This window comes from Drosophila yakuba, chromosome 4 (genome assembly GCF_016746365.2).
Source record: "Drosophila yakuba strain Tai18E2 chromosome 4, Prin_Dyak_Tai18E2_2.1, whole genome shotgun sequence".
Lineage (NCBI taxonomy): Eukaryota > Metazoa > Arthropoda > Insecta > Diptera > Drosophilidae > Drosophila > Drosophila yakuba.
The window spans coordinates 970,625-983,880 of NC_052531.2; the positions used below are offsets into that span (position 1 = coordinate 970,625).

The 13,256-nt window shown below is 34.8% G+C and overlaps 1 protein-coding gene across 14 annotated transcripts in view; it reads right to left on the reverse strand.

Annotated features, from left to right (window-relative positions):
* Positions 1-449: 449 nt before the first annotated feature.
* LOC6523749 (protein unc-13 homolog A) overlaps positions 450-13,256 on the reverse strand; it is a 40,871-nt gene continuing 28,064 nt past the window's right edge. For 11 of the 14 annotated variants that reach the window (XM_015191437.3, XM_039377057.2, XM_039377055.2 and 8 more), the window contains 15 exons: positions 10,964-11,105; positions 7,373-7,697; positions 7,013-7,285; positions 6,793-6,951; positions 6,611-6,736; positions 4,688-4,855; positions 4,348-4,629; positions 3,667-3,888; positions 3,414-3,580; positions 3,056-3,347; positions 2,637-2,994; positions 1,667-1,765; positions 1,456-1,618; positions 1,261-1,387; positions 450-1,195 (listed from right to left, as the gene is read on the reverse strand). In XM_015191437.3, the coding sequence (XP_015046923.1) occupies positions 1,034-1,195; positions 1,261-1,387; positions 1,456-1,618; positions 1,667-1,765; positions 2,637-2,994; positions 3,056-3,347; positions 3,414-3,580; positions 3,667-3,888; positions 4,348-4,629; positions 4,688-4,855; positions 6,611-6,736; positions 6,793-6,951; positions 7,013-7,285; positions 7,373-7,697; positions 10,964-11,105 (3,065 nt within the window). In that variant the 3' untranslated portion in view covers positions 450-1,033. Of the gene's footprint in view, positions 1,196-1,260; positions 1,388-1,455; positions 1,619-1,666; positions 1,766-2,636; positions 2,995-3,055; positions 3,348-3,413; positions 3,581-3,666; positions 3,889-4,347; positions 4,630-4,687; positions 4,856-6,610; positions 6,737-6,792; positions 6,952-7,012; positions 7,286-7,372; positions 7,698-10,634; positions 11,106-13,256 lie in introns of those variants that run through there. The other 3 variants (XM_039377059.2, XM_039377054.2, XM_039377060.2) reach the window with 2 other exon arrangements.

Consider the following 13,256-nt stretch of genomic DNA (forward strand, 5'->3'; position numbering starts at 1 on the left):
TTTATTAAATTATATGTTCTGTTTTGTTATTTTGGTTGTTTCTGTACTTTTTATTATTCATTCACGGTCCAACGTATTAGTTTAGCATTTACCCTCACAAAAAAGTAAGGCCGAGACCTCTGCAAGTATCATAATGCAGATATTAGGAGTTTTCTCGACCTTTTGGATAAGCTACCGGCTCAGCCAAACCCTTATTTAGTGTCTGAATCCATCAGCATCACGCCACAAAAGCTAATTGGTAATATTTACAGGTAGGTATTTAGTCACTACTGAGATCGAGATCAGAAAACATGTCTACTCGCAAATTGAAAGAAACCGCATAAATATTATATATATAATAAATCATATTATATTACAGATTTAAAGATATTAATTTCGTAATGCAAAAACCTGCGATGGTACATCCACATGTAGGGGTCCAGTTAAGGGTCATATTAACACAATGATAATTATTTCCTCGACTCACATAATATACTTTCTTTTATTACAATAGAAAAAATAAAGACTAACATGGACTTATTGTGTATGTGAAGAATCTTTAACAAATGTTTTTAAGAATTACCAATTAGTTTGTATACAGGTACTTATTTACATAAATAGGAATGTGCGTTTGTGATTTTGGAATATACAGATGAAAATGGATTTCAAAAATAAATAATTGAGCGTCTGCCCTGCATTATGTACAAATGTACATACGAGTGCCAAAAGACAGAAATAGTAGACTAATTTTTGTAAGTGCGTGGGTGCGCATTTTAAAATAGCTTAAAACATTCATTTTTAATTTAATATTCGTAATATTTTTGTATACGTGACCAAACATATCTTTTATTAAATACTTTAAGTTTAGAGATATATTTATGTAGATTCATATATTATCTACGATTTTTTTTATTATTCTATTATTTCTTCATTGTTGCCTACGAACGCCTCTAAAAAATAAATTTAAATAAAGTCGTTTTGGCAAATTAAACAATGTTGTGTAGTATTTAATATTGTAGTAGTTTTGAGGACTTGGTAGTACGAGAGGCCTGAATTATGTGCCCATGGTTGGCTCCTGCCGTATTTCCGATTTCAGCTTGACAAATTCCTTGGCCACTTCATCATTATTTCGCTGCGACAAAATTCTTAAAATGGTCCAACCCGTTTCGTCCATTTCGATACGCCTCATTAAAGGTAACCAGCATGCAACCGATCCCTATTATTCATAAAATACATAAATTCAGTTTATTTAATTTATAAGATTTTATAAGAACTACAAACCTTTTCCGATATATCTTTTAATGGAATTACGGCCACGCCTACAAGTCGATCATCACGAGCAAAACAATAGTCCTTGACGCAAATGTGCAATTCAAAGAAGTCTAACTGCTCCTCATTTCCAATGGTGCTAGTATAAGCAAAATGATTAATTAAAAATATTTATTACACTTTTTACCATTTAATAAAGGGTCTTACAAGCTGAATGATTCGTTGTATTTGGGTGACCAGTTATTAGACTTCGACTTTGTAGCAAACTTCCTTTTTTTTTCTTGCAGGTGTGGTCCGATTAAATTAATGTCAACAAATGGTCTGAACATACCCGATGGTATTTGCCATTTAAGGTCATTAGCAGCAACCACTAAAAGCCAACATGTAATATAGATATGACGCAATATATGGAACTCACCTTTCACGTTTACTTTATGTTCACCGGTGCCTGGATGGGAAAATAAGTCTATTTGCACGGATATTTCGCCGACACTTTCTTCTGAGTTTTCTGGATCGACTTTATTTATGTAATGAAATTAAAATTACCAAAATTTTGGAATTTGTGAAAGAATTTTTGCGGTTTGTGTATAAAAAAAATTAAATCAATTAAGCATATTTTAAAATAGATCAATATAATCTCTAAGGTGCGTAACGACATTACACTTTTGTGTGGGCGGAGTGCGACTTTCGGCTCTCCCAGAAATATGGTGGTATAATGCCCGTAAATCCCTGCAGTTCTGTACATTGCCTTTTTAGCCATGATTCATGGTATAACCATAGAAAAATATTAATAATCATTAATAATCAAATGGTCTGCTTTCAGTTACTATTAAACGAATTAAATTCGGAAATCCTTATCGGTTTTCTTTAAAACTTGCATTAAAAAAAGGTCGGCATAAGCCGCCGATTTTGTGATGTTTTTGAGCAGCGATGAATTGTGGATTGCTTTAGAATTCGTTTGCTACGTACACATCTGTGGATCCCCATGAGTACAATAAAACCACCCAACTCGAAGAACAAAATTTGCGAAAAGATCCAAATGTCTTTAGTGTGGCCGTGACAGCTTGTTGCGGATTTAAGCCTTGTGGTGGAACGAGGCCAAACTTTTTTTGGTGTACTGATAAAAACTAACAAAATACATTCTCAAATTAAAAAAAAAATTTTTTCAAATGCGTGGGTGTTACAGTCTGGGGCGGTGTAATATAATGTTCAACCCGTCATGTTTATATTTTACTTATAAACAAAAAAATAACTAGGAATTATTTAAAGAAGGTAACTTGTGTGAGCGACCCCACCCAAAATATTTTATTAACACCTCTATATTTTTAACTTTTATAGTTAAAAGAAGCCCTTTGTCAATATGCAGGATCACTTTAAAGTGTACTTACCCTCGTGAACTTGGCTGGATATAAAGGTTTTAATTAATGTGTCGGTCATTTGTGTATATAAACTGAGTGCGTAACGTAAACTCTGAAGCTCAGACGACTTTTCAAGGAAGGTCTTCTTCAGTCCATTGCCACCCGCGTGAAAATATTGTTTTATTGTATCTAAGGCAACGTCAAGCACTGCGCACTGCTTGGGTGACAAGTTTTTTTCCACTTCTTTTGATATGTCCATTACCCCGCTCAGAGCACTTTTAACATCCTGCTTTCCTGCCATATGTGACTTGAACAAACGACCCATGTCTTCAATTTTTGCATTGGATGCCAAGTTTTTTGCATTGTCAGTGAGGTGTTTAAACATCATCTATTTACAAAAGTAGATATTAATTACATTACACTAAGCTCAATTGTAATATTTTACGAACAGTTTTATCAGTCATAGGTGGTAAAACAATTGTTTTCTCTAATATTCGCATTACGATCTTCCATAACTCCTTTAGTAATCTCTTCAATACAGTTTTTTCGCATGATTGCGCATAGAGAGTTAAAGATCCATCGAGTAAATCCATAAGCGGCCTTAAAACTTCATCAGCCTCAACGGCTACCGCGTTTCTTTGGGCTGCAAGATTACCAACAGCAAGAGTTCCACTGCCTCCTTTGATAGACAGCAACATGTCCCCAAGTTCTCGCACTGATTGAGTTATTCGTGGCTCCAAACTTAAGATGTTTAATTTAAAAATATATATTTTATTCTTTTGTGACTTAATGTCTGGTAAAACCAACCTTATTGCGAATTGTGAAGCTAAGTCGTCCAACGCTGAGTTAAGATTTTGCTGAAGTTCTTTTAAAATATTCGCGGCATCCTCCTCTAGCTTATCCCCACCCATAGACTCAAACATTTTTTCTAACTGCACCCTCAGTTGCTGAATGTTGTTCATAAGTATGCAAGCCTATTAGCGCAGAGGGAAAACAATTGGGAATATCATGGAAGATTAAATGTTATCTATATAAATTTCCGACTTATTTTTCTACTCACGATTCTTTCATCCTTCATATGCTCTGGAAACTCTACTTTCACAATATCCGCATAGGCTATAAGCACTTTTACGATTGTTTTAGCAAAACGCCTCATGTAACGTTTCCAAATTTCTGGATCAGGACACTCGAGTTTGCTAACAACATCGAAACATTGCGTCAATTGCGTAAAAACGTCGACTACAGAATTAGAAAAAAGCGCGTGCTCGCTGCTCTTTTGAAACTACAACACAACGCAAATAGTTTTAGTTTGAGAACTGGTTATAATAACAATAATATTATTTAAAGACCTGCACAAGTAAACGAAATATAAATGTGATGGGAAAAGTCAAGCAAGAATATAGGTCATTTCCTCTTCGCTTAGGGGTGTTAAATATGAAAACGGCCTACTGTGGTCTATGTATTTCATCAGCAAAGAACGGCTTGAAAGCAGATCTTAGAATTCGTAGTTTTAAAAAAATTCTCTCGATTTATAAGCCGCCAAAAAACTGTCAGTGTTGAAATTTCTCCTTTGCACTTCCAGTAGCTGAGTAACGGGTAACGGAGAGTCGGGGAACTCGACTATAGCGTTCATTCTTGTTTCTTTTCCGTACGTTCGAAATAATAATAAAAAATATATATTTATGCGATACATTCTCGAGCAGGTCCTTTTTACATTCCGACGGATTTGTATATTTCTTACCCCGTCTTTTTTGTCCCTCTTAAATGCGCCATGAAGGTATTCCAATGAAACATCGTCATTTTCATTTAGCCACTGCATCACAAAAGGCTCAAACCATGCTGGATAATCGGGAACCGCTCCCTTGTAGGGAGGCACCTCCTTGACGTAGTTACTGTATAGCCACTTAACTCGAAAGTGAAGGTTCATATAAGCGGATGACTTGCATAGACGATGCTGCTCGTGCTCCTCGAGCGCGTACTTCATGTCCACAGCAAAGAGATGCCACATTGAAGAGGCTGATAACTGCACACGTATATCAAAGTTAAATTGTCATTCTTAAGAGCAACAACAAAAAGTTTACCTGTCCAATATTTAGCTCTTGGGGAAATTGATTTAAGACGGTTCCGTAACTGTTTTTGTCTTCATCTATCACAGATACGATTAAAGCTATAAGCTTGTGCCAGAAGTCAACGCTATCAAGCTTTGGTTCGTGATCGTCTGGTGCACGCTTAGCTTCATTGGGATCCACCTGAGTTGGTTAAAAGTTGGTTAATAAAAAAAGGGAGGTTTATAGATATAACAAGAGAGAACGCTATAGTCGAGTTCCCCGACTATCTGATACCCTTTTCTCAGCTGGTGGAAGTGCGAATGAGAGTCTTAAACACTGAGAGTTTTTGGCAATTTGTGGGCGTTAGGGTGGGCGTGGAAAAAAATTGCAAAAAAATCGATTTGCCGTAACTCGTAGAGTAGAAGGCTATACTAGGTTCGTTGAAAATTATGTAACAGGCAGAAGTAACCGTTTCCGACCATATAAAATATATATATTCTTGATCAGGATCAATAGCCGAATCGATCTGGCCATGTCCGTCCGTATGAACGTCAAGATCTCAGGAACTATAAAAGCTAGAGGGTTGAGACTCAGCACTCCAGAGCCAGAGACGCAGCGCAAGTTTGTCGATTATTGATGCCACGCCCACTCTAAAGCCCAAAACTGCCTCGTCCACACTTTTGAAAAATGTTTTGATATTTTTTTCATTAGTCTTGCAAATTTCTATCCATTTGCAAAAAACTTTTTGCCACGCCCACAAATTTCCCAAAACAGCCGCTCCCACACTTTTGAAAAATATTTTGATATTTTCTCACATTTTTGTTTGTCTTGTAAATTTTCTCTCGATGCCACCCCCACTCTAACGCCCATAAATCGCCAAAAACTGTTATTGTTGAAATTTTTCATTCGCACAAACTGAGTAACGGGTATCAGAGAGTCGGGGAACTCGACTATAGCATTAAACAATTTGTAAGTCCTTTTAACTTTAACGTTGAGAACTCTTAAACTAAGACTGAAGATTTTAGTGACGCTTTTTCTGCGCAATTTGTTTCCGAACGTTGCAACGTCCATTTTAACGACAGAAAAAAGCCCCATTTCTAACGATGTTTCAAAAAATGTTTAAATTTCTCGTTCGCACTCCCACTAGCTAAGTAATGAGTATCTTATAGGCGAGGAACCTTCGTTCTCTCTTGTTTAACATCGAATTATTCGACAGGTATAAAAAGCCTTTTAGACCCTGTAAACACGTACATATATGAATTCTTTATCAATGATTACCGCTTGTCTCGGTAAAATGCTGTATATTTAGTATATAGTATTTTGGCCATGACTATCGACCGCCAATACATGTGCACCTTTTAAATTATTTTAATTATACCCGTTACTCGTAGAGTAAAAGGGTATACTAGATTCGTTGAAAAGTATGTAACAGGCAGAAGGAAGCGTTTCCGACCATATACAGTATATAAATTCTTGATCAGGATCAATAGTCGAGTCGATCTGGCCATGTCCGTCTGTCCGTCCGTCTGTCTGTCCGTCCGTATGAACGCTAAAATCTCAGGAACTACAAAAGCTAGAAAGTTGAGATTAGGCATGCAGACTCAAGAGACATAGACGCAGCGCAAGTTGACCCATGTTGCCAAGCCCACTCCAACGCCATCAAACCGCCCACAACTGCCACGCCCACACTTTTGAGAAATGTTTAGATATTTTTTCATTTTTTTATTAGTCTTGTAAATTTCTATCGATTTGCCAAAAATCTTTTTGCCACGCCTACTCTAACGCCCACAAACCGCCAAAACTGTCAGTGTTGGAGAGTCTTCGCACTTCTACTAGCTGAGTAACGGGTATCAGATAGTCGGGGAACTCGACTACAGCGTTCTCTTTTGTTTAAAAATATAATCTATTTTTATACTAATATTATATAAATACCCTAAAATATGCAATACTTTTTACCTGAAATTCTCTATTGTAGAGTTCATAACAGTTCTCAAATAAGAACTGATAAGTGGATCTTAGGCATGCTTTAACACAATCCTTGACTACAGTACTTGCCCTCGGCGGGCTAGATAGCTCTTGTACCTAGGTTGGTATATATATAATGTATTATTATACAATTTTTATTATAATTAAATTACCTTCATGCGGAAAAATGTTATGCTGGTCAATAAATCGACTGTAGATTTTAGATCCATTAACTTTTCTGGGCTCGATGCAGGAAAGTTATTTCTGTACATTGACAAATCAATCCTTAGTGAGTTGTGCAATTGGTCCAGCAACTTAACAAATTTTTCTTTCTAAGAAACAATAGATTTCGTTGTAAACAGATTTTAATACTAATGATAATTCATTGGTTACCCCAAAATTGCTTGCAGCAAATCTATCACTGGCCGATACAGCTGAGGAAGCAGTCGTATGAGCATAATAAGCATTTATGTTTGCCAACAGGGTACTCATTACAGCTGGTACCCCTGGACAAAGGTATTTAGCAGATAAGCAATGGAAATGTGTCATAGCTTGATAGATATTTTCAATTCCATATCGCATTGAAAACTCGTCCACAATTTCCTCGGGTATTTCATCAAAATACAACTTCCAAGCATCGTCCCCTTTTTGGGTTGGCAACTTGACCTTTAACATGAAAGTCAATTTGCATGATTTGTATGAAAAGTGACCAAAAACCTTGTTAATAAATAAATAACTAAATTTATTACTTACCATTCCGGTATTTTCTTCACAAAGATAATGAAATAGGTTCTCGTGTAGACAGGTATATTGTACATGGTAAGGAGCTACCTTTTCCTCGCCTTTTATTTCAACAGATATGTGAAGCCGTATTGCGCCTGACACGGCCGATTTATCTGTGCGCTTTTCCAGATTGTACCATACATCCATCTCACCAGAAAGAGTACGAACCTCAATAATTGTTTGGCCCAAAAAGTCGTCCGACTCTCTAGTTAATTTCTGACGCAGCTTCGACTTCAGGTCATTGTCTTCGTCCCAAACTCGAACTTTTATGCGATCAGAAGAGTTATGGCATTCGCTACATCCACCCAATAAACAATAATTTATTTAATATAGTAGTACTACATTTGTTAACTCCTAATTAAAAAAATATTAAAAATTCAAGAAAAATAATGTAGTTTCTAAAATTGTAGTTCTAATTTAACCGGTGACTAGCTTGAATTGGGATTACTGAATTATAATTATAATTATAATCGTTAAATTATCCTATTATTGCATTTTTTGTAGAATAATAATATTAAAAAGAACTTTTCGATGAGTTCCGTAACGTAGAATTCGTAGGCGTAAAGCTGTCTTATTCCGATAGCTCGGAATATAATACTTCATCTTACTTCTAAGTTCCCAAAATACTTAAATCATTTGTCCGCAATCCAAGCCGTCTCAAATAAGCTGTCTCATAGGGACCCATTGGTGGTTCTTGCCGACCTTGTACTAAAGAAGAAAAATCAAATATATTTTTTCCTATTGCACAACATCAATTTATAAGCGCCTTCTCGACATATCGTTGTCGCAAGTACCGAACGTGTGTTTCTATCCAGCACGTCTTACTCAACCTGAAGATCCATATCATCCTACTTTTGACAATTATTTACCATCGACACAAGCACCGGAACAAAAGAAGATACAGAGAAGTCAACCAAACGAACACATCGTATTGGCAAGACAAATATCCTAAATTTATTATCCGGCTTTAATGGGTCATAAATATTTTGTATACGGCAATTAAATAATTTTGAAATGTAAAGTTCAGTACTTTTATAATTTCGCGAATACTAAGCGCAAAAAATAATTCAAAAATAATTTTTTAACAGATTTCCTTTACACTAACTTTAGTAAGGCGTTTGACTCTACTATTAATTCACTTTTGGAAAAGAAATTACTCTGTTAAGCTTGTAATAGGATTTTAAGGTATTTGAATGTCAATGCATTAAATGGCAATGTATTCTTCAAGTTTCATCATGGCGTGCAAATGCAAAGTAAAGCCTGTTTGTCGTGTCTACACAATAAACGCGACTTGCACTCTAAGTTGGTGCTCTTTTCACATATCACATATATTGTATGGTATGCTTAGTTTACTAAAAAGGTGTTAAAAGAAATTTATAGAACCTTTATATGACTAAAACCTTATTCATTCGCTAGTCCCACCGATTTAAAGTATAGATCACCTGTTCGGAGTTCGCAATATGGAGTTCACTCGAACTTTTTACCGTTTGTCTTATGGCCGTAAGATGAAAGCCGTATATAACCATTCCAATAGACTAATGCTTTTAACTTACCTTCCCTAGCCAAACGTAGGACGATGCTTAAAACTGTCTTAATAGACAGTTTACCTATTCGTGGTAAAGTCGAGATATTTGAGTTGGTTATTAAGCTACACTTTTCGGTTCCAAGTTGATTCAGTAAAAATTATGTAACCCTAATTATACCCGTTACTCGTAGAGTAAAAAGGTATACTAGATTAGTTGAAAAGTGTGTAACAGGCAGAATGAAGCCATTCCGACAATATAAAGTATATATATTCTTGATCAGAATCAATAGCCCGGTCGATCTGGCCATGTACTTCTGTCCGTTCGTCTGCCTCTCCGTCCGTATGAACGTCGAGATCTCAGGAGATCAATAGGAGCTAGAAAGTCAAGATTAAGCATGCAGACTCCAGAGACATAGACGCAGCGCAAGTTGACCCATGTTGCCAAGCCCACTCCAACGCCATCAAACCGCCCACAACTGCCATGCCCACAATTTTGAAAAATGTTTTGATATTTTTTCATTTTTGTATTAGTCTTGTAAATTTCTATTGGTTTGCCAAAAAACTTTTTGCCGCGCCCACTCTAACGCCCACAAACCGCCCAAAGCCCACACTTTTGAAAAATGTTTTGATATTTTTTCATTTTTGTATTAGTCTTGTAAATTTCTATCGATTTACCTAAAAACTTTTTGCCACGCCCTCTAACGCCCACAAACCTCCAAAAACTGTCAGTGTTAAAGACTCTCCTTCGCACTTCCACTAGCCGAGTAACGGGTATCAGATAGTCGGGGAACTCGACTATAGCGTTCTCTCTTGTTTTGTCTTTGGTAGTTATATCCGTTACTCGTAGATTCGTTGAAAAATATGTAACAGGCAGAAGGAAGCGTTTTCAACCATATAAAGTATATTTATGAATTCTTCATCAAGATCAATAGTCGTGTCGATCTGGCCATGTCCGTCTGTCCGTGCGTATGAACTGTTAAATCTAGAAAGTTGAGATTCAGCATGCAGACTCCAGGGACAGTTTGTTGACCCATGTTGCCACGCCAATTCTAACTCCCACAAACCACCCAAAGCTGCCACGCTCACACTTTTGTAAAATGTTTTGATATTTTTTGTATATTTATTAGTGTTGCAAATTTCTATCAATTTCCAAAAATACTTTTTGCAACGCCCACTCTAACGCTCACACTTTTTAAATATGGTTTTGATATTTTTACATTTTTGTTAGTCTTGTAAATTTCTCTCGGTTTGCCAAAAATCTTTTTGCCACCCCCACTTTAACTTCCACAAACCGCCAAAAACTGTCAGTGTTGAAATTTCCCTTTCGCACTTCGATCAGTACCGAATATATAATAGATACAATGAATCTAGGATAAAAGTACGAAATTTGACTTATAGAAAATAAAATCACCATCACAAACAGGAAGTGGACAAAGATCTTTTGGAAGGTCCTTTATTCAACGAATTAATTGTATATTTCAATGAATAGTTTAGGATAAAATTAAAGATTAATAAACATGAAATTTTTTTTTTGGCTGTATAATCAAAATCGCTTCACGTAACCCTTCTACTCACTGGTGGATTTGGAAACGCTTCCTTCTACCTGTTAAATGCTTTTTAACATATCTAATATACCCATCAACTACCAGTAACGGGAATAATATTAGCATTATTATAAATATATTTATAAAAAAAAAAAATAGTAGATGCTCAATAAATAATTTATTTTGATCCTTCTAAGGTATTTCTACGATGTTTTAATGCGAAATGGTTATGTATACGTTCACTTTCATTAGCAATGTCAAATGTGTGCACTAACATACTATTAAATAGTAAACTTTGCTTCTAGAATATTTTCTCAAAAATCAAATTCTCACCAATATTGATCATTACAAATACAAATAATGATCCTAATTTTTATATATTTAATATGCACAAGTGGGAGTGCATTTTAGGTGTAATTATTGTTTATAAACATATACAATTGATATTGTGGAGACTAAGTAGGGGATTCAATTTAGGGCACAAGTACTCACAAGTGAAACTTCTCGTTCCACACAGGATTAAGTTCCTGCGGCATTGTTCGCGTTCGTTTTTTCACCTTGCTAACCTGCACCGTCACATATGGATCACTGGTACCGCTTTTATCCTTCGCTATCAGGCCTTGAGCACAAATCACTGCATCAAACCAGGTCAAATATAGTGGGTTCATCAATTCATCAGTTCATCGTTTCCAAAACCATTTCCGAAAATCAACATTTTCGAGTGCGGTTATCGAATGTTGCATGCCGATTAAAATCATGTTCCAGATGTTAGAGTTTATCATTTTCATATCAATAGTCGCCAATTTTTATTTATAGTTTGTGTTGATTGTAAAATAGTTACAATTTCATATTTTCAAATTTTGTATTTTAATTTCAAAGCGATTTTGGGGGGTTGAAACGAAGAAAGTAGTTTTGAGAATTTTTGAGTTTTTTTATGTGCATTTTAACAATTATTAAATTTTGTTGGTTTTATTTTCAGTGTTGGAAATTGATTTTCAAGGGAGAAAGAAGAAGAGAAAAACGGAGTCTTTTTAGTATTGATCTTTAATATCAGCTCAGCAGAAACCGTGCAGTGCTGCTGACTTGATTACTCTTTCACATATACACATATGTATGTACATATACACATTCACTAAGATAATATAAGTATATACATTTATGTACACATGATTGCTAGTCAGAAAGATGCAAGTGACATAGATATTTATGTAGGTAGGTGTCAAAGGTACCTTGTCGATAACAAAAACACTCAGTTCTGTACAAATACAAAAAACTAATAATATTTTTAAAGGTAAGAGTACAAAAGTCAAAAGCAATATATTATGTTTAAAAATAATAGATTGGTTCAACAGATATAACTACGTATATAACACACATATGTTAAAAAACTACACCAACTTGCATTAAAACAGAGTAGAAGAATATGTACATATGCTTCACAAAAACAAAAACATACATAAATGTTTACAAAATCGGATAGTAATGCGCTTTTTAGCCTTCTTTTATAAAAAAAAAAATAAGGAGAAAATAACAAAAGAAGCTATTGATGAGGGTTTTTTCATTTGCAAATTATTCGCATTTCCTTTTTTTTTATTCAGGGCTGTTCACAGAATTGCAATGCAAGTAAGACATCTATTCGTCAAATCGGGCGCACATATGTATGTATGTACATCTATTCATTAAGGTGCCGGCCTCTGTAAGACAGCACCTCTGGTTTACATAATAAACCTTAGAGCGTTAAAGCAGAATAGCATGTCACTTTACAGTCAGAAGTTTGTAACGCAGTAAAACTGACATTGGCGCCATATTCAGTATAATGTATGTACTTATCATCAGTTTCAACAACTGAGTTGATATAATCATGTCCGTCCGTCAACCCGTCCATTTCTACGCGGACGAGTTTCTCAGTTATTAAGCTATCTTCAAGAAGTTTTCTCAAAACTCTTGCTTCTATGGCAGGTATAAGTTCTATAGATTCGAATAAGAATAATCGAAAAATAAAATAATATAATTAATTAGATTTTAAATGGAACGAAAACGAGTTTATATTCGATGTATATTAGTTTTGTTTTAAAATGCCCAATTTAATCAAAATCGTATTAATCCATGGGCAATATAAGCTTAAAACAAAAAATTGTATTTTGCGCATTTCTGGTCTAAAAATCCTGCAATTATTTTATCGTAATTAGCCCTGTTAAGAGTTTGTTTGTTTGTCAAATTACTATCGGTTTTTAACCATTAGGCATCCCTATCAGCTTAGACGAAATGAAAGCATGAAATTATTTAATCTTTCACACTTTTAAAATATCTTTAAACCTTATAGCATAAAAGCAATACATTAAAACATCTGTAAATAAATTAATTATTGACACGCTTTTAAAATATCATTAAACCTTATAGCATAAAAGCTATACATTAAAACATCTGTAAATAAATTAATTATTGACCCGCACATATTTAAAATAGTGCTTCTAAAAAAATAACAGATATTCTGCCACTTTTTCATTTTAATAGCTCATAAAGCCGGGACAATGGATAGTAATAGATACTATACTAGAAAAAATATTACAAAATAAATTAAAAAGTTTGTCTAGAAAATGATAACAAAAGCAATTATGATTAAATGCCTTAAGTGTGGATTGTATGTATATACAATAAGATTTAAAAGAATAAGTACATTAATTAAATTCAAATGGAATTACAAAAATGTATACGAAAAAGCATCGACCCAATTACTCTATTTAGGAACCTTTAATTAAATAAAAAAATTATGTTTTAACTTCAG